This window comes from Mesoplodon mirus (assembly GCF_964341445.2).
Source record: "Mesoplodon mirus genome assembly, chromosome: 16".
Taxonomy (NCBI): domain Eukaryota; kingdom Metazoa; phylum Chordata; class Mammalia; order Artiodactyla; family Ziphiidae; genus Mesoplodon; species Mesoplodon mirus.
In genome coordinates this window covers 46899987-46925757 of record NC_138992.1, presented here as the reverse complement: position 1 = coordinate 46925757, position 25771 = coordinate 46899987, and the positions used below count along the sequence as shown (strand labels likewise).

The 25771-nt window shown below is 36.2% G+C and overlaps 1 protein-coding gene and 1 long non-coding RNA gene across 2 annotated transcripts in view; one reads left to right on the top strand and one right to left on the bottom strand.

Moving 5' to 3' along the window:
- Nucleotides 1-1475: 1475 nt before the first annotated feature.
- On the bottom strand, nucleotides 1476-6354 carry LOC309792158. The gene is made up of 4 exons (XR_014291611.1): nucleotides 6056-6354; nucleotides 5791-5833; nucleotides 4655-4842; nucleotides 1476-2316 (listed from the first exon to the last, which is right to left on the bottom strand). It is a non-coding gene; the product is annotated as an uncharacterized lncRNA (long non-coding RNA).
- A 47-nt stretch (nucleotides 6355-6401) lies between these two features.
- Nucleotides 6402-25771, top strand: part of LOC309792157 (receptor-interacting serine/threonine-protein kinase 2) — a 30052-nt gene continuing 10682 nt past the window's right edge. Inside the window, exons 1-6 of the mRNA XM_082601514.1 lie at nucleotides 6402-6998; nucleotides 11002-11155; nucleotides 13551-13706; nucleotides 21568-21725; nucleotides 22784-22833; nucleotides 23886-24047. Coding sequence (XP_082457640.1) covers nucleotides 6826-6998; nucleotides 11002-11155; nucleotides 13551-13706; nucleotides 21568-21725; nucleotides 22784-22833; nucleotides 23886-24047 — 853 coding nt within the window. The 5' untranslated portion in view covers nucleotides 6402-6825. The remainder of the gene's footprint in view (nucleotides 6999-11001; nucleotides 11156-13550; nucleotides 13707-21567; nucleotides 21726-22783; nucleotides 22834-23885; nucleotides 24048-25771) is intronic.

The window sequence follows — 25771 nt, the reverse complement described above, 5'->3', positions numbered from 1 at the left end:
CCTGGCAGGGCAGACATTTCTATTCCTTTTTACAATTATAAAACTTAAGTCAAAGAAGCTTCCTGAGTGTTCCTTAGTTCCCAATAAACCTTAGAGTTCTCTCTGGCAATCTGTTCAGCTGCTGACTTTGGATCCCTGTTTCAGTCATGTTTCCGATTCCAAATTGCACCAGCCGGCGCTGTTATGACCTAGACCAGTGGTCCCCAACCTTTTTGGCACCAGGGACCGGTTTTGTGAAAGACAGTTTTTCCACGGACTGGGTGGGGGGGATGGTGCGCGATGTAGAGCGATGGGGAGCAGCCCGCCGTTCACCTCCTGCTGTGCGGCCCAGTTCCTAACAGGCCGCGGACCGGTACCAGTCTGCGGCCCGGGGGTTGGGGACTCCTGACCTAGACTATATTGGCTACTACAATAAGAAAAGCTCTGCCTTCTTCCACAACTTTGTCTATGCTTGCCCAAAAAAGGATACTAAAAAGGGTACTGAACTTATAATCTCTTTCATATAGTCACTGCCTAAAGCAGAAAAAAAAAAAAAAAGTGTGTGTTTGTTTCTCTCTGTGTGTGTGTATTGCCTAAAAAATATATCTTAGTATATTTTGCTTACAAGCTAGGAGTGACAGCTGGAGAAAATGATTTTGAGTTCTGAAGACATTTGAAAAAGCAAAATATCCTGCTTAATTCAGGAGCTAAAATTTTTTTTTTTTTTTTTTTTTTTTTCCTTTTTGCGGTATGCGGGCCTCTCACTGTTGTGGCCTCTCCCGTTGCGGAGCACAGGCTCCGGACGCGCAGGCCCAGCGGCCATGGCTCACGGGCCCAGCCGCTCCGCGGCATATGGGATCCTCCCAGACCGGGGCACGAACCCGTATCCCGTGCATCGGCAGGCGGACTCTCAACCACTGCGCCACCAGGGAGGCCCAGGAGCTAAAATTTTTAAATGCAGACTGAGCTACTGGTAACATATCTTTCCACACTCTTGGAAACCTGCCAAGTAAAATGTCAAAAGAAAATGGAATTTCCCATGAAATGCCCATTAATAATAAATTTTTGTCCATCACTATCTTTTTGTAGCTGGGAATTCCCCCTTGCTACTAAATTCCTCTCCTGAGACATCATATAAAGTGAAACTGAAAATGTAATACCCCAGTGATACAGCAAGCAGTTCCCGGAAAGAATATGACCTTTAATTCAAATAGACGTGTGCAGGAATCATGTCTCTGTAATTTAAAATCTCTATGACTTTGGGCAGTTTGCCTTACCTCTCTTCATTGAATTACCATGCATGCTTCTTTCCCCTAATTTCTGAGTGTGCCCTGGACTTCCCTATCAGAACACTTACCACACTCTACTGTAATTGTATGCTTAGGTTCTATCTCCCTTAGAACACTAAAAGCATTTTAAGAATAGAGACCATGTGTCTTTTGTTATCCCTGTATTTTCAGCACCTAGTATTATGGCACATAATATTTGTTAAATTTACTTGTTGTCTTAGGGGAGGTGAACTAGAGATCTGAAGAATCAGGAAGCCTTACTTCTCATTTACATACCTTTTTATAATTCTTGTGGTTCTTTGTTATGGCAGTCCCTGGAAACTAATACACCCAGATACAACTTTTTAAAACTTTTTATTTGCAGATAATAATAGACTCACAGGAAGTTGTAAAAATAATACAGAGCGGTCCCACATATCCTTTACCCATTTACCCCCAATGGTTACCAGATGCTTTTAGACCAATAAATAGAAAAAATTAGAATATGAGATGTTTTTAATTCTTGTATTTGTACTTTTTAAGTGGTTTATTTTTCAACTTTTCTGTCTTGTTTCTAATTTAAAAGACTATGAAATATATCCCCTTTTTTTGGATTTCCTTCCCATTTAGGTCACCACAGAGCATTGAGTAGAGTTCCTTGAGCTATATACAGTAGGTCCTCATTAGTTATCTATTTTATACATAGTATCAATAGTGTATATATGTCAATCCCAATCTCCCAATTCATCCCACCCCCCCCATTTCCTCCCTTGGTGTCCATACATTTGTTCTCTACATCTGTGTCTCTATTTCTGCTTTGCAAATAAGATCATCTATATCATTTTTCTAGATTCCACATATAAACGTTAATATATGATATTTGTTTTTCTCCTTCTGACTTACTTCACTCTTTATGACAGTCTGTGGCTCCATCCACGTCTCTACAAATGACCGAATTTCATTCCTTTTTATGGCTGAATAATATTCCATTGTATATATATACCACATCTTCTTTATCCATTCCTCTGTCGGTGGACATTATATATATACATATAGCTAATTCACTTTGCTGTACAGTAGAAAATAACACACATTGTAAAGCAACTATACTCCAATAAAAATTAATCTAAAAAATAAAATTAGAAAAATAAATAAATAAAAAGAACTTACAGGAATAAAAGGCATTGAAGCTTAAAAAAACAAAACAAAAAACAGACTATGAGAGATTTCAAGCATGCCATTTCAAGCTACCATGTCCCTAAAATAGCACATGAGATATAAATAACCTTTATTCTCAGTAAATAGAAAATATGACTTAATATGATTCTACAGAGTTTTGAATAGATGAATTCAACATATAGGTGTGAGGCTTGTTTTTTAGCCTAATTTGCATAATTATTCTCATTTCTTTTGTTTCTCATTTAGTTGATGTAGTTTAGCATCAGTATTCTTTAGGTTTTCTGTCATTAGCCATTCATTATGGGCATTAATTAAACAATGTACATATCACTAAGAATACATATATTTTAAGCTGTATAATGGTGAAACTATCATGAAAGCTAAAGCTTTGAGGTTGTGATAAACAAATTGAAGCCAGATATTTAGAAGGTCTGCAATCAAAAGAATCTTAGCATTTAAATGAGTTTAGAAGCACTGAAATACAGGAATCAGGAGATCAACATTATACTATCTATCTCGAAAAGAAATGAAAGAAGGTGTGTGGAGAAACAGCACTCTCATTTGTCTGCAGAAAAAGAAAACTGGAACAAGCTCAGTGAAGGTCAATTCAACAATACAAACCAAAATTACAAATGAACAGAACTTTTTTGTCCAGCAGTTCAGCTTCTAGGACATATATATGGATACACTTGCACATGTATGAAATGACATATGTAATGATTACTTATTGCAGCATAATTTGTAATAGTAAATATGTGAAAACCAGCTAAGTGTCCACTAATGAGGGGTAAATTATGGCATATCCATCATTTAAAAAAAAATGATGAGAAAGCTTTTTATGCATTTGTATGGAAAGATATCTGAAATAGACTACTAAGTGAAAGACAAGCAAGGTGAACAGGTATATACTGTAATACTAATTAAATAAAAGTAAGAGACATAATATACACCCACATATATTATTTATTTTGTATTTCAACCTATTAACCTTTTATTGAAGTATAACATATATATATACAGAAAAGTGCACACTGTGTAACCTCAAAGAATTTTCATAACTGAACATACTAATGTAACTGGCACCAAGAGTCTAGGTCCTAGATCAAGAAACAGAACATTTCTATCACCCCAGAGGCCTCATCATGTCCCTTCTAGTCACTATGACCACTCTACAAGAGTAGACATTATCCTGATTTCTAAAAGCATAGGCTAGTTTTGCTTATTTTTGTACTTAATAGGAATTGACTCATAAAATGCATACTCTTCTGTGTCCAGCTTTTTCATCCAGTATTGTATTTGTGCAATTCATCAATATTGCACACTGCTCAGTATCATTGCTGTTTAGTATTCCACTGTGTAAATGGGCCACAAATCATTTACCCATTCTACTGTTTATGGATATTTGGGTAATTTCCAGTTTGAAGCTATTATAAATAGCACTACTATGAGCCTTCTAGTATATGCATATGCATGTCCATATACCTAGGCAAGGAATTGCTGAGGATCTGCATATCTGCAATTTTAATAGTACTGCCATACAGTTTGCAAAATTGATTGTACCAATTGACACTCCCACCAGCAATGTACAAGATGTTACAAAATGTTACAATGTACGTTACAATGTACAATGTTACAAAACCTCATGCACACTTGCTATATTCTCTCTTTTTAATTTTAGTTTTTCTTATATTTGTGTAGTGATATTGCACTGTGGTTTTAACTTGTAGTTCTCTAATGACTGATGATGTCGAGAACCTTTTCACATTCATTTGCTATTTGCTATTTAGATATACCGTTGTGTGAAGTATCTAGGTCTTTTGCCTAATTTTGTATTGAATTATCTGTCTGTTACACTTTTAAATTTTGAACCATGTGAATACTAATTTTTAAAAATTTTAAAGTAATGTAATTAAAAATATAAATAAATTTTATAGTGCTCTATGCTGCATGTTCTCTCCTTTGAGATTTACAATATACTAGTATTTCAGAAGCTCTAAAAAGTCTTAAAATTTTCACCACCACAGAACAGTTGAAGAAACGCTGTTTCCATTCTTGTCAAATTTTTAGTTTTCATGGAATTAATAATTGCTTCCTTTTTTTACTTGCTTATATTTTTTAAGTTCTCTCTCAAATTTTATCATGTATTTCATTAGATCTATCAAACATCTATCAATATAACTACCCAAATACTCAAAATTAGTAATCTAAATAAATTCAGTTACACTAACCAGTCTTTCTTCTTGGAGTCTGCCATCTTTCTTCTCCAGTGAAAATGATTGCTCTCTAATTCTGCCACATATCTTTCACCCTGGCATTTCCCTTCACATTCTCCTGGTCCTTTTTTCTGGATCCCATGTCTTTCTCTTTCTTGTCTTGCTCTCATGTTTTGTTGGAGCACATCCTCTAGTAACTTTCCCTAAAAAAAAAAAAAAGAAAAGAAAAGAAAAAGAAAAGGGGGATGGATGGAAAATAACTGTTTTCATTCTTGTATATGTGAAAATGTTTTTATTCTACTCTTACACTTGATGGATAGTTTGACTATAGGATTCTAGGTTGGAAGTTACTGTCTTACAAAACTTGAAATTTCACTGTAGTGTTTTAGCATAAAAGTGTTATTGTTGAGAAACCCAAAGCTATTCTAATTCCCATCCGTTTTTTCCTGCTTCTTCCCTCTGAAAACTTTTAGAATCTTCTCTTTATTCTTAGTGTTCTGATCGTTTTAATGGTGTGCTTTAACATAGGTCCTTTTTCATTCACTGTGGGTAGCTGGTGGGCCCTTTAAATATGAAGATCTTTGTCTTTTGGTCCTGGCAAAAATTCTTGAATTATTATTTTGATCATTTCCTCCCTTCTTAATGTTTGTTCTCTTTCTCTAGAATTCTTAGTTTGTAAACTAACTGGAAGAATGAATGAATGGGAAAAGTTTTCTGAGCACTTTTTGTAGCAGAAAGCTTATTAAGGAATGAACCACAGATTATCAGACCATATCTTTAAAGCTAAGTATTTTATTTTAAATTATCAAATTTTAAAACACACTCTTTCATTACAGCTTCCATTTATTGTAAACTGTAACACTGCTACTCTCATTTCAGGCAATACAAAAATACAGGAAGCACTGATTTTCTGTAGGCAGAAATCCCTGATTGAAGTCAGGCATTCCCTATTACTTTTGCTTTAGAATTCATTAAATGCTTAACATGGACTTGGTATTGTGTATAATATTTGCACCACACTTTGCAAAAGAGTCATTTCAGGTGTAGAAAAGTGTTTGTTTAAGGTAAAAAGATCTTTGCAGTCTTTTTTGGTTGGCATTAAACACCGCATTCTTCCCAGATCTATAAGAAAGAAATGTTTGCAGTCGTACCTGGAATCAAGGGAGGGACTCTCTCAAGGTTACTTTTCAATCTCTGTAATTATGGACGTCAGGAGAGAGAGAGAGAGAAAAAAAAAAAAGAGTCAGAAAAATACGTCCCTAGTAGAGAAGCACTCAACAGGAACTAAACATCTGAACTTTTAGACAGGATTAAACTCTGACAGGGCTTATCAGCCACCCCCACACGACTGAAGTAGTTGCAAGTGAGGTTAGATTGGAGTCCAGATAAGCAAGTGAATCTACACCCCTACCTGACTCACTGGGCTGAGAAGTGCGGAGCTCTAGTAAGTCACCACCGCACACCCTCAAAGGGCTTTCCGCGCGGAGTCAGGAAAAGGCAGCTGCCGCACCCACCCCGCTACCTCTGGTGTTTGGCGACTCCCGGAAGACGCGCCTATGGGACCAGAGGAGATTCCTCCTGGGTGGGAGGGTCCGCTGACTGGGTGTGAGGCTGCGGAGAAGAAATTTCCCCAAAAGAAAACCTTTCCAACCTATTGGGTTGGGGGGAGAGAAGACAAATTGAGCACCCCTGGCTCACTTCCCCACTCCCAAGCCCCCGCCCGAGCCCCGCCAGTGTGGCACACGTCATCTGGGCGCCACAAGGCGGAGATCTCGGGCCTCAGGCCGAGGCCGGAGCCTTGCTGGGAGGATCGCGGGCCAGCGGCCCTCATCCCCGCCTCGGCATCCGCCGCTGACGTCGCCTGAGAAGTCTGGGGAGGGAGGAGCTCCGACAGGCGGGCTCGGGTGGCTGGCAGCGCCTGGGAGGGCCAGGTCGGAGAGAGGAAGCTCCTCCCCTGTGCGCCCCGCCGCCGCAGAGTTGACCAGTCTGTAGAAGAGAAGAGTCCGCTCCGGCTCCGGATAAGCAGCGGCTTGGCGTGGGTTGCGCGGAGAATGGACGGCCTCGTGACCTAATGTCCTGCAGGCTGTAGGGCCTGCCGACTGGGCTCGCGCAGGGGGTGGAGCCGCGGGAGCGTCGGGCACTTCCGGAATCGACCGGCTGCCTGAGTTCCCGCGCCACCCGCTACCATGAACGAGGAGGCCATCTGCAGCGCCCTGCCCACCATCCCGTACCACAAGCTCGCCGACTTGCGCTGCCTGAGCCGCGGCGCGTCCGGCACCGTGTCTTCTGCCCGCCACGCAGACTGGCGCGTTCAGGTGGCCGTGAAACACCTGCACATTCACACCCCGCTGCTGGACAGGTAGGGCGCCCCGGCGGCTCCACCGCGGAGCCCCGAAATCTGCGTTCCCCACCCCACTGGCTCTAACCCCGGGCAAGCGGGCTCTGAAGCCCAAGCGACGGTGACCACTTGGGATCGGCCGCACACCTCGTCACCTCTAGGCAGCCGTTCAACGCTTGGGCTAACATGGTGGGGAGAGCAGGCTTCTCTGGAGATGCAGCAATCACGCTTCTTTTCACTGCCCTCTCCTTTTTTTCTTACTCCTGGGCCTCCTTTCTCCAGACACCACAAATCAGCAATCACAGCCCAACTCTAAACGTCCTCTTTATTGAAATTGGGTTTTGTTTGCTTTGTTCCCCCCCCCTTTTTTTTTGAAGTCGAATTCTAGGGCTGCACTTCCCAATAGGTAGCTCTTAGCCACATATGGCTATTACTTTTTTTTTAAAGTGGCTATTAGAAAATTTCAAATTGTATATGTGGTTCACATTATATTTTTATTGAACAGCACTGCTCTAGAGTCTGGGACGTTTTGGTTTGGGCTTTTTGTTGTTTTTGGTTTACACATGTAGGCATGAAAGTTTAGATATCAAACTCAATTTAGTTTCTCCTCTTACCGTCACAGGGAAGGAAGCCTGTCTCTAGAGGAAACTTGTATTATTTTTGCTAAGAATAAACTGAAATCAGAAAGCTGTTAAATGACCAAAAATTTTGAATGTCTCTCCCAACCTGGAACAATTTTAGTGCAATGTCCAGATTTCAAGGGAAGGCTAGATTAGTTCCTGTTTCCAGAAAAACCTTTCAACCATATATATTAATCAGTGAGTCTAGTCACTAATCTTGTGTATTTTCCTTCCAATAGGAATTAAACTAGGCCCTGCATTCAGTTCTTAGTGAGTTGACATCCGTGATTGCAACATTCTCCTCTCCTCCCCCTATATCTGAAGTGAAAATACATCATGCTAGATGCCTGATTAGCCAGAGGCTGTCAGTATCCAACAGCAGATAAATTCCTCAGCTTCAGCCCTGCTAATGTTATTGACTTTCATCTGCCTGTGGCTTTTATTTGCTGTCTTGCTATCAGGCTTGGATGGGCTAGATCTCACAGTAAGTTTGAGACACCTCTAGAAATTGTTCCCGCTTTTTGTGTACCATAACCCTGATTTAGTGATATACAGGGTATATTTACCATGGGTGTTGAATTCTGTGGAGCAATTACTGGGAAATTATGTGTATGTGTATGTAGTCCACTTTGAAGGGTGGTGGTTGATTAGAGAGGGTAGATGTATTTTAGAATCAACTATTAAAATATATGGAAATCTAGCACTGATGGACTCATTAGGTATTTTAAAGGAGATGGATCCTCCCATTTTGGATGCTGCTTCTCAAGATTTTAATTTATCTACGTTTTGTGCCATTTGGGGCCAAGAAATGAAGACAGTTCCCTTTCGTGCTCATTAACAATTTCATAATCTAAAATTCTTCACTAAATTGGGTAGGAAATTAATTCTGCCATCAAAGAAGCCATAAGGACCAGTGCAACACTCTGGCATTACTGCATCACATTTTTTCTTCCACTTGTTACCTAGAATGTTAACATTAGCAGTGTTTATGTAGTCTGAGCATAGGACTGGGCTATGCAGTTGACTCACAGGGTGTCTTATGTCCTCACTTATAACGTGGGAATAACAGATACATGGACTTCTTGGGCTCTGGTGTGGATAATGTTTGCATTGTTCTTTGAGATCACAAAAGAAAAATAAGTTTATGTGCTGTAACATGTTCTTATTTTAGTGATTGGTGAATTATTCTCTGTAACCTGACTTCTGCCCAATGAGTGGAACTTCCCCAACAATCTCCCAACTCCTTTTGAGTAGTTGAGTCTGATAGGTTGTTCAAATACCTTGTGTAAACAGTGTAACTGTTTTGTAACTGAAATTTGCTATGGGTAATTTTGGTAGTATGTCTATAAAAGCTGTTTTACATTTTTATTTTTTAAAATATAAAAACCTATTTTTAAACCGTTTTGGCTTTTTCTGTTTTCCCACTCATTCTTCCTGAAATCTGACTTCAAGAATTTTCCTTCTCTGATTAAGCAGTGAGTGGAAAAAACAAAGGCTTTAGAGTCCCACAAGTGCAATTCAAATCTGACTCCAAATCTGCCACTTATTGTTGGCATGAGCATTAGAAATTATTAATTTATGTGAGCCTTAGTGCTCTCATATATAAAGTAGGGATGATGAAACCAACTGTAGTAAAGTGGCCAACACATAATAGGATCATAAGAGAAGGAAGAATACATCATACTCTTAATGGGAGGAGGAATTAGTATATTAAGTATCACTAAGATATCCCCTAGCATGCCCTCTCAATAATTCTTTCTCAGAGTATCCAGGAACCTTCCCGGCAAAGGTGCTACTCAATAACTGTCTTGTTGACCTACATTTCATGAGGCGAATACAGACCTGTTTCAGCTTAGGAAATATAAATTTAATTTAAAGCAGGTCTCACAAACTGGTATAATTGGTTGCCTCACAGTTGGGATATTAAGTGGCTGAAGAGCAGTGAGAAGGAGAGAAACTCTTTATGCATTCTTGTAATTCTTGAATTTTGAAACATGTAAGTATATTACCTATTCAAAACATAGATGACTAAGATTTTTTTGCTTTATTTTGCTTATTGTTTGTTTTTAAAGGAGGCTTCATAGTCTGGTCTGGAATGTCTGTTGCTTTTCTTATTTCAGCAGCCATTCATCAAGAGCTTGGGTGGTTTAAGCACTAACTAATCATCATCGCTTACCTAATAAGCTTCTCCTAGAGACAATTCTCTTTCTATTACTGCTGCTACCAATACCAAATCATCCATGGTAAAAATTGATGACAAATCCAGTTCCCTTCATATATATGTACACACACACATACATACACACACATATATACATATATATATATATATATGTATATACCTCCCTTAGTGAATCAGGTCAATCAGTCAGCCACCAGAGCCTGGTTATTCTATTCAGTTAGTGTTTTTCTTTCTATTTCCACTGCAACCTTTATAGTTTCAGACTCTCATTGCTTCACATCTTAACTAGTATTATAATCTTCTAACACCTGGCTTTCAAACTCTACCTCCTTCTGCTGATCCTACACCTTGCTGCCAAGTTAATCATCCTAAAAGTTTGTTCCACTCATGTCACTCCTGTGCTCAATGACCTGTAGTCACAACTCAGTGACTACCAAATAAAGTGTAAATGCTCTCACCTGGCTTTAAGGCTCTGAGATGAGGCCCTACCCTACTATATTCACCTTCACTCCCTTTACACACGCTGTTACACATCCTGATTCATATTAAACATTTTCCAGATATATCCTGTACTTTAACTTCCTTGAGTTCATTTGATATACATCTATTAGACAAATTCTGTGTGCCAGGTACTGTTCCAGATCCTGGGGTTACACAGATGAAAAAGAAAGGCAAAATCTCTCCCATCTTGGAGAGGGACCACATATCTTGGATGCCCTTTTTCCAATGGTTGAAATTCTATCCATCCTTAAAGTACTGTTGACAACAGTTAAGTGTTTTAATATTCAGGATATTTAGAAAATTTTTACATGGTATGCAACCATAAAATTTAATATAACAGTCTAATCAAATTTGATCGTTTAAATACAACATAAACTTAATGTAATTAGTTCAAGCACCTATCATTCTAATATAGATAGACTTTATAAACTTAAACATTGTATTCTTTCCCTTTTCTGGGAAGAGTACAATAATAATCTGTATGTAGCACTTTTTTTCTGTCAGTGGCTTATACAGGTATTTTGGTCTCTAAACAGACCTATGGAATATATAGGGTAGATGTTATCCCTACTTTAAACATGAAGAAACTAAGAGACGCTGCATAATTTACATGAGATCAAAAGCTAATGAATGAAAAAATCCAGGATTAATTACTATTTATGGGCATGATAATTGTATATTTTTCATTACTTTGAAATAATTATACATTTTCTTTCTTTAGTGAAAGAAATGATGTCTTAAGAGAAGCTGAAATTTTACACAAAGCTAGATTTAGTTACATTCTTCCAATTTTGGGAATTTGCAATGAGCCTGAATTTTTGGGAATAGTTACTGAATACATGCCAAATGGATCATTAAATGAACTCCTACATAGGGTAAGTATTATACATTTTCAGTGGTTATAATTCTGTTATTCAACCTATATAGTGCTTTGGTTTTACAAATGATCAGATTATTTGGGGATATATAGATGAATCAAAATAAGAATAATGAAAAATTTCACCATTTATGGCTTCTTTTGTGTTGTTAAAAATACTTTGGAGTCAGACCCTGCATTCTAAGTGACCTAGATTATTTTGCTTAGGTTACTGTTCCTGAGGTTTACACTGAATTCTAATATCCACACGTATATATATATGTAGGAGAGGAACAGGAGAGAGAAAAGATAAACTCTGCACACCATACAATTTATTGTTAGTTTAAGCCAGATTTCATTTTATGTTAAAGACAATTTAGGGTTCAAATTAAATGTTAATAATACCAGTTCATAAAGTTCTGAATTAATAGGCCAAATAAATCTGAGTATCAAATACATGAGCTTTTCCAATAATAGACAATGGCATGAGCCATGTACCCTTTTCTCAAGGTATCAGTTATCTGGCTTTAATTGTGAATCCCATCGGTAAACAAACATGGCCCGGTTGCGGGGGTGTCCTCATTCTCAAAATATGTGTATTCATCTATTGTTGTTTGCTTGATCTCATATTACTAAGATTATCTCTAGCCTGCAGTTTCTGTCAAGAAATATTTTTAAAGAACTCGGTCTATTTTGTGAGGGGTGCTTTAGTTAAAACTGAGTAGTAACATAATCTGTAAAATCTAGTTACTGAACACTCCTAAATTCTGACACATCACAGTGTTCTATAAGCAAACAAGAGAGAATAGGTGCCACTGTCACCACTCATGGAGTGGCTTCCTCTTTATTTCAGGATACAACACATTCTGTTTGTGACAGGACCATCTGAAACAAGGGCAGAGTAAAGTAACTAGTGTCAGTGTATAAGATTTGTGTAACCAACACAGCAAGTAAGATACAAATACTAATTAAACACAGTTTCCTTCTGTTAAATGAGTATAAACATAAGTTCTAGTGTTGTCTTCCCATACCCCAGCACCCCAGTAGATGCTCTGGTACCCAAATTTGGAGCCCATTAGAAATTCTAGAGCCTGCTACAGGGGGATTGCTAACTCCTGGAAGGAATCATAAAATACATAGTGAGCACTCATCTACCTTCCTCTCCATGATCAAAAGCTTCCATATAGCACTATACTGCAGAGAGGCCTCGTTACTTCTTTAAACTATATAATTTTCAGAAAAAGTTACCTTTTTAAATATTAAAAGATTCAGTTACTCACGGGGATGGGAATCTGTATATACAAGAGGAAGTAATGTTGAACATTTGTGTTTTGTGTTTCTTTTGGTGTCCTGTATTATTAGGTCAGGATTTATCTTGAAGCACCTTCCCCCAACCTCACAAAAGATTGTTGAAAAAAATCAATATACTATGTAAAGACAAGTATTTTGAGCCATTCCCCTGCCAAGTTAATCAGTGAACTATAAGCTGACCCATTTGCAGAAAAAAAAAAAATCTTAAGAACAGTTTTGAGCTCAGTGGAAGCCTACTTTTTCATATTATTTAGTAAAATGTACCCAGTGGCATGGTCCCTGATGATTCATTGTTGGATTTTCCCAAATTATCTAATTTTTCTGAGTATGTTCATTCTCCTGGGAAGCTGTATTAACTTTTATGTTCAGAAAACATTTAAGAAAGTTCAGATGACTATCACTTGTAAGTACCAGGAAATAGAAAACATTACATTTTTAATGTTTCTATGTTATATATACTTAGAAATGAAGATGATTTTTGTCTCCTTCACAAAAGCAAAACTCCCAAATGCTAATTTTTCAAGCTGAAATGCAAGTAAATATATGATTTAAAAATATGAAGTATTAATGCTTAGTAAGTAAATATATTATGGTCATAATTTTAATTGATGCAGTGGTTATCACCATAATCAAGTATGGTTTTATATTAATAGGAAATTTAAAATATAAATTTTGAATAGAAACAAATTGTGTGTGTGTGTGTACACATTCATGGGCACAAGTTATTTGATAGAAGCCATAGAATGGGAAGATGGGTATGAGTATAAATATATGTCTGGGTATTATACAGATAAAAAATAATTTAAAACTGTCTCAACTGAAGAAACACCCCATACCATGTAGTTGCATTACCAGTATAAACTAAAAGGAAATATCAGTACTGTAAAGTCATTATTTTCTCTAAAACTTGAGGAAGGTAAGATACAAGGATGTTAAATAACGTCAAATTGATACTATATAACAAAATGAGTATCTTTTGCCCTGAATTTAGTTATACCAGATATTTAGTTTAATACTATATTTCCTCATGGAATATTTCATTTTCTAAGTGGAAATAAATTTGGCCACTAATTTTAGTTTTGTTTCTTTCCATATATATGAAGAAAAATGAATATCCTGATGTTCCTTGGCCATTAAGATTTCGTATTCTGCATGAAATTGCACTAGGTGTAAATTACCTGCACAATATGAATCCTCCTCTACTTCATCATGACCTGAAGACTCAGAATATCTTATTGGATAATGAATTTCATGTTAAGGTAGTTACTTTTTTTAAAAAAAAAATGCTTATCTGCCTCCTTGTGTTTAATAGTTTTAAAGACTTTTTAGTTATTTCTTCTATCTTGCCAATTTAATCTCTGCCTTTTCCATAGCCCCTAATTCAGTGCCACTTCTTCCTGCTGCAGTGAGTTAGTTATTCCTAGACTACAGACATTGGTAAAATTATGGTTCAAAATACAGTCATTGTGTTCTTAATTTAAATTGTCAAGTATACCTTTGTTAACTTTTTATTTTGAAATTATTATAGATTCATAGATGGTTGCAAAGATAATACAAAGAAGTCCTATGTACCCTTCACTCAGTTTCTGCCAGTGGTTACATCACATATAATTATAGTACTATTTCAAGACCAGGAATTTGGCATTGGTACAATGCATGCATATAGTTCTGTATCACTTTGTCATGTATAAATCTGTGTAACCACCACAGCAATCAAGATATAGCACTACTCTATCACAAGAAAGATATCACTTATGCTACCCCTTTATAGTCATACCTTCTCCCCTCCGTCATACCTAACTACTGTCAACCACTAACCTGTCTTCCATCTCTATAATTTTGTCATTTTGAGAATACTATATGAATGGAATCATACAGTGTGTGATATTGTGAGATTGCTTTGTTCAATTAGCATAATGCCTTTGAGATCCATTTAAGTTGTTGCTTGTGTCAATAGTTGGTTTCTTTTTCATTGGTGAATAGTATTCCATGGTATGGGTGTACAAAAGTTGTTTAACCATTCACCTACTGAGAGATATTTTGGTTAATTTTAGTCTTTGGCAATTAAAATAAAGATCCTATGAACAGTTCTGTGCAACTTTTTGAACAAACATAAGTTTTTATCCCTCCTAGATGAATGCCCAAGAGTGTAACTGCTTGGTCATAAGGTAAGCATATGTTTAGCTTTTTAAGAAACTACCTAGCTACTTTCCACAGTGGCTGTACCGTTGTTTATTCCACCAGCAATGTATGAAAGACCCAGCTTTTCTGCACCCTCACCAGCATTTGGTATTATCATAGTTTTTTTATTCTAGCATTCTAATAGATGTATAGTGATATATACCATGGTCTTAATTTTCATTTTCCTATAATGTGGAATATTGTTATTTATTTATTTGCCATCTCTATATCCTTTTCAGTGAAACATCTCTTCATATCTTAAGACCATTTTCTACTTGGATTCTTTGCTTTTATACTATTGGGTTTTAAGGGTTTTGTATATTTTTTAGATATAAGTCCTTCATCAGATATGTAGTTTGCAAAAATTTTCTGCCAATCCAAAGTTTGTTCTTTTCATCCTTTTAAAAGGGTCTTTCACAGAGCAAAAGTTGTAATTTTTTTTCTTTTATGATCATGCTTTTGCTGTCATGTCTAAGCACTCTTCACGAAGCCACAGGTATTGCAGATTTACTTTTATGTTATCTTCTAAAAGTTCCATAGCTTTATGTTTTACATTTAAATCTGTGATCTGTGATCTATTTTGAATTAATTTTTTGCATAAAGCATAAGATTTAGATACCTAAAGGCACCAGAGGAGTAGTGATTTCAGTTACCCTATATGTAACTGATGACAGCAAATAAAAAGTAGTTGCTGAGAAATTAATACTAAATGTAACTCACTTTATTTTTGCATAGTATTTTGCTACACTCCTTCAAATAGTATACGTAATTGAAGAATATTATAAGTATCCAAAAATGTTCAAATAAGTAATAAGGAAGTTGGAACAATAGAAAAATAAATATAAAAAGTGTGAGAAAAGTTAAGTGAAAAAATAAACCTTTATTGAAGGCACTTCCTCTCCCTAGAATAAAATGGAAGGAAAAGGAAGAGAGAAGCAAGCTGCTGCCTCAATACTGTTTAAAAAAAAGAGACAAATCTATTACATCAGTTATAGAACCATACAGGTAGAAGTGACTTATTCTAGTCCCCTAACCAGCTGGTCCCCTGAATCCTCACTACAACAATCCCTCATCTCCCAAGGCAGTTACCCTGTGACAGGAGAGTCTTTAAGATCCATAAGTGAATGACTGTGACTTTTTTTTATATGATCAGTCAAAACTCCTTCTCTGTTGCTTCCACTCATTGGTCCTAGTGAAAAAGTGAGTTCAAAGTCCAATTTTATTTCCACCTGACAGCGCTTCTGAGATTTGAAGTTAGCTATAATCCCCCTACTTCTCACATATGCTTCTCCCTTATACACATCTTTAGTTTATTCAACCAATTTCCTTATTACATAGGTTTTAATCCCAGGTGCTATCTAGATGCATCTGTGTTTAAATCTCTCTTAAATTTTGATCCTCAGAACTAAACAAAATACCCATATTACCTAACACAAGTTTGTGTGGCCAACACATAGTGAGGTCAAACAAACCAAAATGTCAGAGTTTGGAGCAGAGAAAGGTTTATTGCAGGGCCAAGCAAGGAAAAGAGGTAGCTCGTGCTGAAAAAACCCTAACTACCCAAATGGTTTCAGCAAAGCATTTTTAAAGGCAAGGTGAGGAAGGGGCACACCTTGGGTATGTGGTCAGCTCTTGCACAAATTCTCTGATTGGTTGATGGTGGTCAATCCTTAGGTGCTAGAAGGTCTGGGGGTTACATGCCCATGATCATCAAGTAGATAATTTCTTCCATTTGGTGGTGGTTTTAGCATCTGAAAAACTCAGGAAATATGCATCAGATACTATTATCTAGGTACATTAGAGAGGAACTAAAGCAGAAGATATGGGTGGGGGCAGGTCTATCCCAGGAAGGCCTCATAGGGTCCTGCTCAGTTACACCCTTGATGTGGTGTGATAAATGTAGAATCGTCTTAAATACTTTACTTCATATTCATAGTTCCTTACTAATTCGTCTTTTGGGGGGCAGTCCTATAACAACATTCAAATTGGGCTCAGTGTCAGCAAAAAGCACTGAGAGGTTTTCTTTCTTTTTTTTTTTAATGTATTGGTACTTAAGTCATGTCACCTTGTCATGTACTTTACAGAATATTTTCTGGACATCATCAAAGTTTATCTTGTTAGATTTGGGTGATAACTTCAGCTCTTAAGACCTTTTTGAATGTTTTTTCTGTAGTCCAAGGATTTTTAACTTTGTCCTCCAGCTTTGTGTCACCTTCAAATTTAATTAGCTGATTTTTTGTATCTTCAAGTCATGATTAACTATTAAGCAGTACAGAGCTCAAATCAGAGCTACACAACATGGTCTGAAAACCTCCCTTCAGGTCAATATCAATCCTTTTAATAATTAAGACTTTTGGAGAATAAGCATTCATTTTGTTTGGGATACTCCTAAAAGAGCTGTTATACAGCCCATATTTCTCCATTTTTTTCCATTAGAATATTACAAAAGTCCTTGCTTGACTGATTTCCCAGGTGTCCTTGTTACCGAGTCCAAGTTCATACTGCTCACTGCAGGACAGGGCCAGTAAATCAACAGACGAAGTGTTGGGGCAAGGAATAGCAACTTTATTCAGAAAGCCAGTAGACCAAGAAGATGGTGACTAGTGTCCCAAAGAACCACCTTACCCAAGCTAGAATTCAGACTAAAAGGGGAGAGAGTGTGGTTGGTTGTTGCAAATTTCTTGGAATCCTTTGTTCTTGCAGCAGTCCATGTAGGTCAGGTATTGATGTTCCTGTAAACCTCCAACAAGACAAATGTAATTGTTTGTTCTGTAACTTTTTATCTCTGTATAAATAGAAAAGTGTTATACCCTTAAAGGTCAGAGCCTTGAGAATGGGCTGTCTTGTAGATTTCAGGCTATAGGCAACATTCTTAACTTGTAGCAAAAGCAATAGAATACAAAGGTTAAAGTAAAAGAAACAGATCCAGTATGGAATCAGATTTATTCTTCCTTGTTACATGCTCATGACTTACTCCCTTTCCTTCCTCATTATCAGAGTGGCTTTCCCTGACAACCCACCTAGTTCCTCTGTATCCTCATACCTTGATTAATGCTAATGCTTCTCCACAGTATTTTTCACCACCTTACAAAACATTTTTTATTAATGTGTTTATTGACTGTCTCCCCCAATTATAATATAATAAGCTTCACAAAGACTAAAATTTAGTCTGTTTTATTCACTGCCACCTGCTTAGCATATGCCGTATAGAAGCATTCAATAAGTAGTTGTTGAATGAACAAATGAATGAATTCCAGATCTTCTATATATACCCAATAGGCCTGATAATTTAATAGTCAAGGATACTATTAAAGTACCTCAGAATGTTTTATAATATACAAACTGTTTTAACGTTTACTCTTTGACAGTAGTACTACTGACAAAAAAGGAAGTGAAGTCTGTCATTCCTTTATTAAGTATTTGTGGAGCAACAGTGTTGTGCTAGACATCCCAAGTACTTGGGATATGTCACATGAGGTCTGAAATTGATCACTGGGCTGATATAATTTTTCATTAGTTCTTTCTGGCTCTTTTATCAATTACTCATAAAGTAACCCTTTCATTAAATTTTTAAACCTGGGATTAAGGATAGTCTCTGCCAATATATAGATTTGCAAAATCAATATTATTTTCCCTTTTTAAAAGTCAGAATGACATTTGCTTTTCTCGTATCCTGTAATACCTCTCCATCACCAGGGAGGTATTTGCAAGTATTCTAACTAAACCTGAAATATATGTAAAATGACCTGAGATTTGTACTTTTCAACCTCCTTGGACTTTATTTTCTTCATCTCAGTCCAGAAACTATTCTTGATAGAGAAAACAGAAGCAAAGTAATAGGTGATGATGATCCCTACTTTCTCTTTTTCATTGATCAGTAGGGTACCCATGGTCTTTCTTTGAAATAAATAGAATTTAAAATAGTTTGGCTTTGTGTGTGTGTTTTTTTTTAACTTTCATTAGCTTTAGCACATACAAAACTGTGACCTTTCTAATACTATTCTTATAAATTATGACACTCTTTTATATGCATCCTGTGTGTCTCTACTTTTTATTTTATAAATGTCCCTTAAAAGTCAAAGTTTATCAGTGACTCATGAAAAAGTAACAGTTACCTGATCTACCTATCTTCTTGGAAGGGCCTTTAAATGAAGTGCAAAAAATCTTTTAAAATACTTAATGAAATTAAATGGAAACACACCTTGCTACAGCTTTTTGAAGTAAATTTTTATACTGGAATGCTAACCAGAAACATAGTATCTAAAAGAAAAACATTTACTACCAATTAAGATCAACCAGGACTTTTCTACTTTAAAAAGAATACATTCAATTTGTTTATCTGCTAGTCAGTATCAATTAGTGCACCTTAAATACAAATGAACCTGTGGTAGGCTTATTTGAAATAAATATTTATATGTACCATGTTTGATTTCTCAACTATTCTGTCCATTATGTGTGGAAACCAGAATACTTAGAAGTTATTCCTCATAGCTTCTTACTGATAACTTTATAATTTTACAGACATGGATAGTATTATATAAATGAAAATAGCTATTCCGGTAGGGTAATAAGATTATGGATGATTTTTATGAATAGTGTGTTTTAATTTCCTCTAGTTTTTTAATCTTTTTTTAAATTGAAGTATAGTTGATTTACAATATTATGTTAGTTTCAGGTGTACAACAAAGTGATTCCGTTTTATATATTTTTCAGATTATTTTCCTTTATAGGTTATTTTGAGGTACTAAATATAGTTTCCTGTGCTAATACAGTAAATTCTTGTTGCTTTTATCATCGTTTTTAGCTAAAAAGGACCTTTACCTTTGAAATGCATGTTAAGATCTTGTATAGAATAGAAAAGTTCCTATTCTCTGTCTTCATTGCTGAATGATATCAGGACCCTCAAGAAATCATGGAACTTGTATTCCTCTCATCATATTCTTCACTTTTGTTTCTTCTCTGGAAGATCCAGATTTAATGAATCGTGTCTTTGGTATATGGTGTTTGTAATAGAGAAGGGGGAGAAATATGGTTCCATGTGAAAGCCAAACTAAATTAGCTGATAAAGGGAATTCTGATTAGGTTTTCTAGGTGAGATTTGAAAACATAGATGAAGACCTTAGGTGAAGTAAAAGGAGCACATAAGGAAGCAAGCTCAAAATACATTTTCTCCAGCACTGTATTCAAACCAGTATTTAGCCCAGTAGTTTGCAATTTGTGGGTCAGGTATAAGATGGACCACATCCCAGTTTTTTTTTTAACATTTCTCACTGTGGCACAGAAATAAACTTTGCTTCTCATAGTAATGCTTATTATCCTAGCAGATGTGCAGCTGGAGTACTGTTTTTGCTTTTAGAGAATGAGTGGGAGGAATAAGAGTTTGTAGTGGCAAGTAGAAGTAAGTAGGATATACGGTTCCCCAGAGTCTTAATACCACCTCAAAGTGTATTAAAGGCCCTGAAACTATGTACTGTGCTTGTTAGTATTTTATGAATAAGAGCAATCTTTAGAGGTTTATTCCCATGTACAAAACATTAATAATACTAACACACAGGGGTCATCTACTATGTGTCAGATACTGTTCTGAGTGCTTCACTTAGAATAACTAGTTTAATTTTCTCAGTACAACCCTGTGTTATGTTATTATCCCCAGTTTAAAGATGGGTAACCTGAGGCACAGAGAAATTAGAAAACTTGTACAAGGTTGCACAGCTAATTAAGGGGTAGAAATGGAATGTAAATCTAAGTAATCAAGGCTCTAGAACCCATGTTCCAGAACACATATTATATTGCTTTTAGAAATCAATCCAACTTATCTTCATGTAGTGGCACCATGTTTCCTCTTGGTCTTTTCTAATTTTTTTTCTTAGACTTACCCTTTTATTATGATAATGTATGAAAGAGTCATATAGGCTACCCCCTCCCTTTTTGGAGTGGGGCCATAATTTTGTTTTAATCTCAAATTCATCTAAAACTAAATAAATTATTTCTTCTCTTAAAACTAGTAAACATTTTAAGAGTTAAATGATTGAACCACAAGTGGCGTGCTGGATGGAGCTCATTCCACTCTGTTGACTCCTAAATTGTGCCATGTGAAGGTCTAAGTGATTTAAATTAAATGTCTTCAAAGTTTTCCTATACTCTTTTGTTCACTAAATATTGTTTCTGTTCTTACATTTTTGTCTCCCTTTAAAAAAAAAACATTGGAACGTTTTAGATACTTAGTTATAAGATATTGTGTATTGATAGTATCTGCACAAAATTTACAAGTGAAGTAAAACTGTAAAGGACATATCAAAAATACAGAATGTTTGTCACTGATAATGCTTTAGGCACTCCTTGTCATGGACATAAATATGTTTTATATGCTAACTATACTATTGTCAACAGATATTCTTTTAGTGGTAGGCATAAATCACATAATAATGAGTTATACTATATTGGAATTTTACTTATTTCAAAATTTAAGGATACTATTTTTAGCACATTATAAATAAGAGCATATAAACCTGAGTTGTAAACAATACCCAGTGACAATTGTACTAGATATGAGTAGTTTAGCAGTTCTTTGAGGTATAGGTAAATTTTGAAAGCACGTGATATAAAGCTACTAGTCACAAAAAGTGAAGTGTATATACTCATTCAGAATAAAAGGCAAAAATACTTCTGTTTAATTTTTCAAAACTTAGTCTCTTTTAAAATTTGTAATATTATGCTGAACTTCAAGTCAGTTTATATTGCTTTTAGAGTTGTTGGGTTCAGCACTATGGAATCCAATTTGTTAAGAAACTAATAGACTATTATAGAAGTAAAACATTAATATATATAGCATTTACTCTGGTCTCATGTCTAAATATAATAAATATAAACAAAAACAATCAATTCTTGAATTTTTTTAAAGGGAAAATTAAAAAATTCAATTACTCTTTTCCCTTCCAGATTGCAGATTTTGGTTTATCAAAATGGCGCATGATGTCCCTCTCACAATCACGAAGTAGTAAATCTGCACCGGAAGGAGGGACAATTATCTATATGCCACCTGAAAACTATGAACCTGGACAAAAATCAAGGGCTACTATCAAGCATGATATATATAGGTACAGCATGTTACTTTTGCTCAGAGTTAACCTTGTCTAAAAAACAAGATTAATCAATCAGAATTTTGAAGCTACATTTTAAAAGTATGATTTTTATGCTTCTCTCATAAGTGTGGTGAAAATAAATTAGAGACAGTGGTTAATGTTTTTCATATAAAAGATGCCTTGCTTTGGGAGTTCCCTGGTAGCCTAGTGGGTAGGATTCTGGTTTTCACTGCCGTGGCCCAGGTTCAATCCCTGGTCAGGGAACTGAGATCCCACAAGCTGTGTGGTGCAGCCAAAAAAGAAACTAAAAGTTAAAAATATGAAAATAAAGATAACTTGCTTTTTTTTTTTTAATATTTATTTACTTATTTATTTGGTTGCGGCGGTGGGCTCCTTAGTTGCGGCATGCAGGCTCCTTAGTTGCAGAATGCATGTGGGATCTGGTTCTCTGACCAGGGATCAAACTCGGACCCCCCTGCATTGCGAGCATGGAGTCTTAACCACTGCGCCACCAGGGAAGTCCTGATGCCTTGCCTTAAGCTACTTTTACATCCTTAAAAATTATTAAAGCATACCTTATTGTCCTATCAATTTATAATATTCAAGGGTTTTTATCATATGTGACCTTGATGGGGGAGGGAAACAGTGCAATTAACATTTAACACTACCAAAAGAGACAGTACTTACACCAGAAAAAGAGTCAATAGAATAGGGCTACATGAGACAGCCTTTTTTATTGCTTTTTATTTTGTGTGAATAATAGAATCATGTAATTAAAGGGCATAGCTTATCTAGGTGTTAAAGAATCATCCACAAGTTATCCTTGCCTATAACTTCAAGTTTTTATTACAGTTATTTCCTAATTTTTCAAATTGAATAATTCCCTTTCAAAACAAAACTATATGAATATTCATCATCTTGGTTCTATATAGTGATTCTTTAAGCAGCATTTTACTACATTATTACTTTAAAAAATGGTATCTCCACAGTCAGCATTTAAAATCAGTACCATTTTAGTTTATTATGAATAGTTAGTTTATAAAGTACTATATGTATATTTTTATCTTAAACAGCTATGCAGTTATCACATGGGAAGTCTTATCTAGAAAACAGCCTTTTGAAGGTAAGTGTACTTTGACTTCCTTATTCTAGGTGACATCATATTGGTAAGTCATACTCAGAACTATCTGAATAAAGATCACTTATTTTAAATCTGCCTAACAGTCATTTTGTGGAAAACACACTAGAAAAACAACAACTTATAAATGTGAATCCACTGTATGTTGGAAACTACTGGATTAAGGATCAGAAAAACGTAGATTCTTCTTGTTCTGATAGTAATTAACTCTATTATAAGCCACTAAATCTCTTCAGTCCTCATTTTTTTTATCTGTAAAATAAGAATTTTGAATTCTTATTTCTAAGATTCATTCCAGCTATAAAATCGTTTGTATAAAAATTTAACTAGTGCTTCTTCTAAAGACCAGCAAACACTGAAGAATACTTTTCAAATTTTCTGATAATATTGTCTCTTTATTTTGAGGTTCATTTAGGTCAGTTTGCTATGTAACAACCTCAAAATCTCAGTAGTTTACAAACTAAACATTTATTTTTCATTCACGTTGGGTTATTAGTTGCTGTGGCCCTTCTGGACTCTGCTAGGTTCTGCTCGGCTCTGCTGAGCTCTGTTTTACTCTGCTCTCTTCATACTCCATTGGCCAAATAAAATCGCATGGCCAAGCCCAGAATTAAAGAGGTGAAGATAGGGCTTCCCTGGTGGCGCAGTGGTTGAGAGTCCGCCTGCTGATGCAGGGTACACGGATTCGTGCCCCAGTCCGGGAAGATCCCACATGCCACGGAACGGCTGGGCCCGTGAGCCATGGCCGCAGGGCCTGCGCGTCTGGACCCTGTGCTCCGCAGCGGGAGAGGCCACAATAGTTGAGAGGCCCGCGTAAAAAAAAAAAAAAAAAAGAGGTGAAGATATAAACTCCTCCCACGAGAGGCAGCAAGTCTGGCAATAGCTGGGATATAAATATTCCTTTGACAGAAAGGGAAGTCATGAATTATTCCTAAGATTTTAAGATTCCCTCATGTTCATTTGGTTGGCTTTAGAATGTATTTAATATATTAAATCATAATATATTTCTAATGAATGAAATATATTTGTTTTGACAGAAGTCACCAATCCTTTGCAGATTATGTATAGTGTGTCACAAGGACATCGACCTGACACTAATGAAGAAAGTTTGCCATTTGATATACCTCATCGAGCACTTATGATCTCTCTAATAGAAAGTGGATGGGCGCAAAATCCAGATGAAAGACCGTCTTTCTTAAGTTAGTGTACAGTTTTAATCTGGACCTTTTGAATTACAAAAATAACAAATACTCTGTAAATAAAATATTCCTTGAACAACTACACAAGTTAGATGACAAGCTCAAAGTTTTTTTTTTCTAATTCAAAGTTGTTTTTATTTTATGAGGTGAGATTGAAGTGGTAAGGAGAGGCTGTTGACTATCATAAAAAGGTTAGAAATGTATTCCAAGTACAATGGAAAGCCATTAAAGTGAGTTTTTCAGGGAAATAACGATTAAATTTAAGTTTAGGAGATATCACTCGCTGCTATGTATAAAGTTGATTGGAGAAGGGCAAGAGTAGAATTTCCAGAGCAATCCTGGAGATCGAAAAATCAGATAGAATTAAGATTTATTTCAGAAGTAGAATGAATCATCACCTAAATGTAAACATAGAAGAAAATCTTCATGATCTTGGGTTAAGCAAAGAGCTCTTATATATGACATCAGAAACAAGACCTATTAAAAAATTCTTTGATAATTGAACTTCAAAAAAATTGAAAAATTTTACACTTCAAAAGATGCTATAGAAAATGAAAAGACAAGCTGTAGACTGGGAATCTTCTTTCCAACTAAAAAAAAACAAATATATTTTCCATTCAAAACTTATATCTAATGCTCATCAGCATTGTATTTTAAAAAAATCAAAAGTTGCTATAATAATAGATTAACATTTTATCTCTTATCTCCCAGAGCCATGTAATAGGGGGTGTGTGTGTGTGTGTGTATGTGTATAAATATGTATATATATGTATGTATGTATTGGCTTGGCCAAAAAGTTTGTTTGGCTTCTTCTATAAGATCTTACAAAAACCTGTACGACCTTTTTGGCCAACCCAATATATATCTCCTTTGTCCCCAGTGCCACTTCCAAACTGTAATTTCTTCTCCATTCCCTAAAGACTCTAGCTCTTCTGAAGATCATGCCATTAGGCAGTACTTCTCTACAAACTTCCTGGTTTTTCCCTATTGTTCATTGCAGAGCAATGCCTTTTGGCTTACTGACTTCTACATCCTGCATTGATCAGTGCTGCTGAATATTTGAGAGGAGCGCTCTGCGGATCTCTGGAGTTCTCTGTCTGTGTACCTCTCCTCTTTGGTGCTCTGTCCTATAAACTCTATGTGCCTCTGTCTATCCTAACTCCCAGCCCTGTCTCTTCAACTCTGAGCTTCCCCTGGGCCCCGCCTTACTTCCCTACCCTGTAGTATAGCTGGAAACTCTCCCAAGGCAGTAAGCTTGGGTAGTCAGGCTGACCTCAGTTGTTTCCTATCACTTAGAGATCACTGTCCTTTGTTGCCTGATATCTAGTGTCTTGAAAACCACTGTTTCATGCATTTTATCTGGCTAATGGTTGTTTAAGGCAGGAGGGTGAATTGGTCCTTGTTGCTTCATCTTGGCCAGAAATGGAATTCATTGGTTTCTCTTTAAATTAATGGCTAAAACTAGGCACTAAACACTACTTAGCAATTTTGTTATGTTTCTCAAATACATCTACTATTCCATTCTCATAGATCACCTGTTCTTAAGTTGTGGTGCAGGGACCTCTGGAGGTGGGGTTGGTTCCTGAGACTTTTATAAGGGGTTCACAAAATCAAAACTTTTCAAAATAATAAATATTAAGGTATTATTTTCCCTTTTTACTCTCATCCTCTGGAAAAATCTTTCCAGAGACTAAATTAAGTATGATGATATCATTGCTCCAACG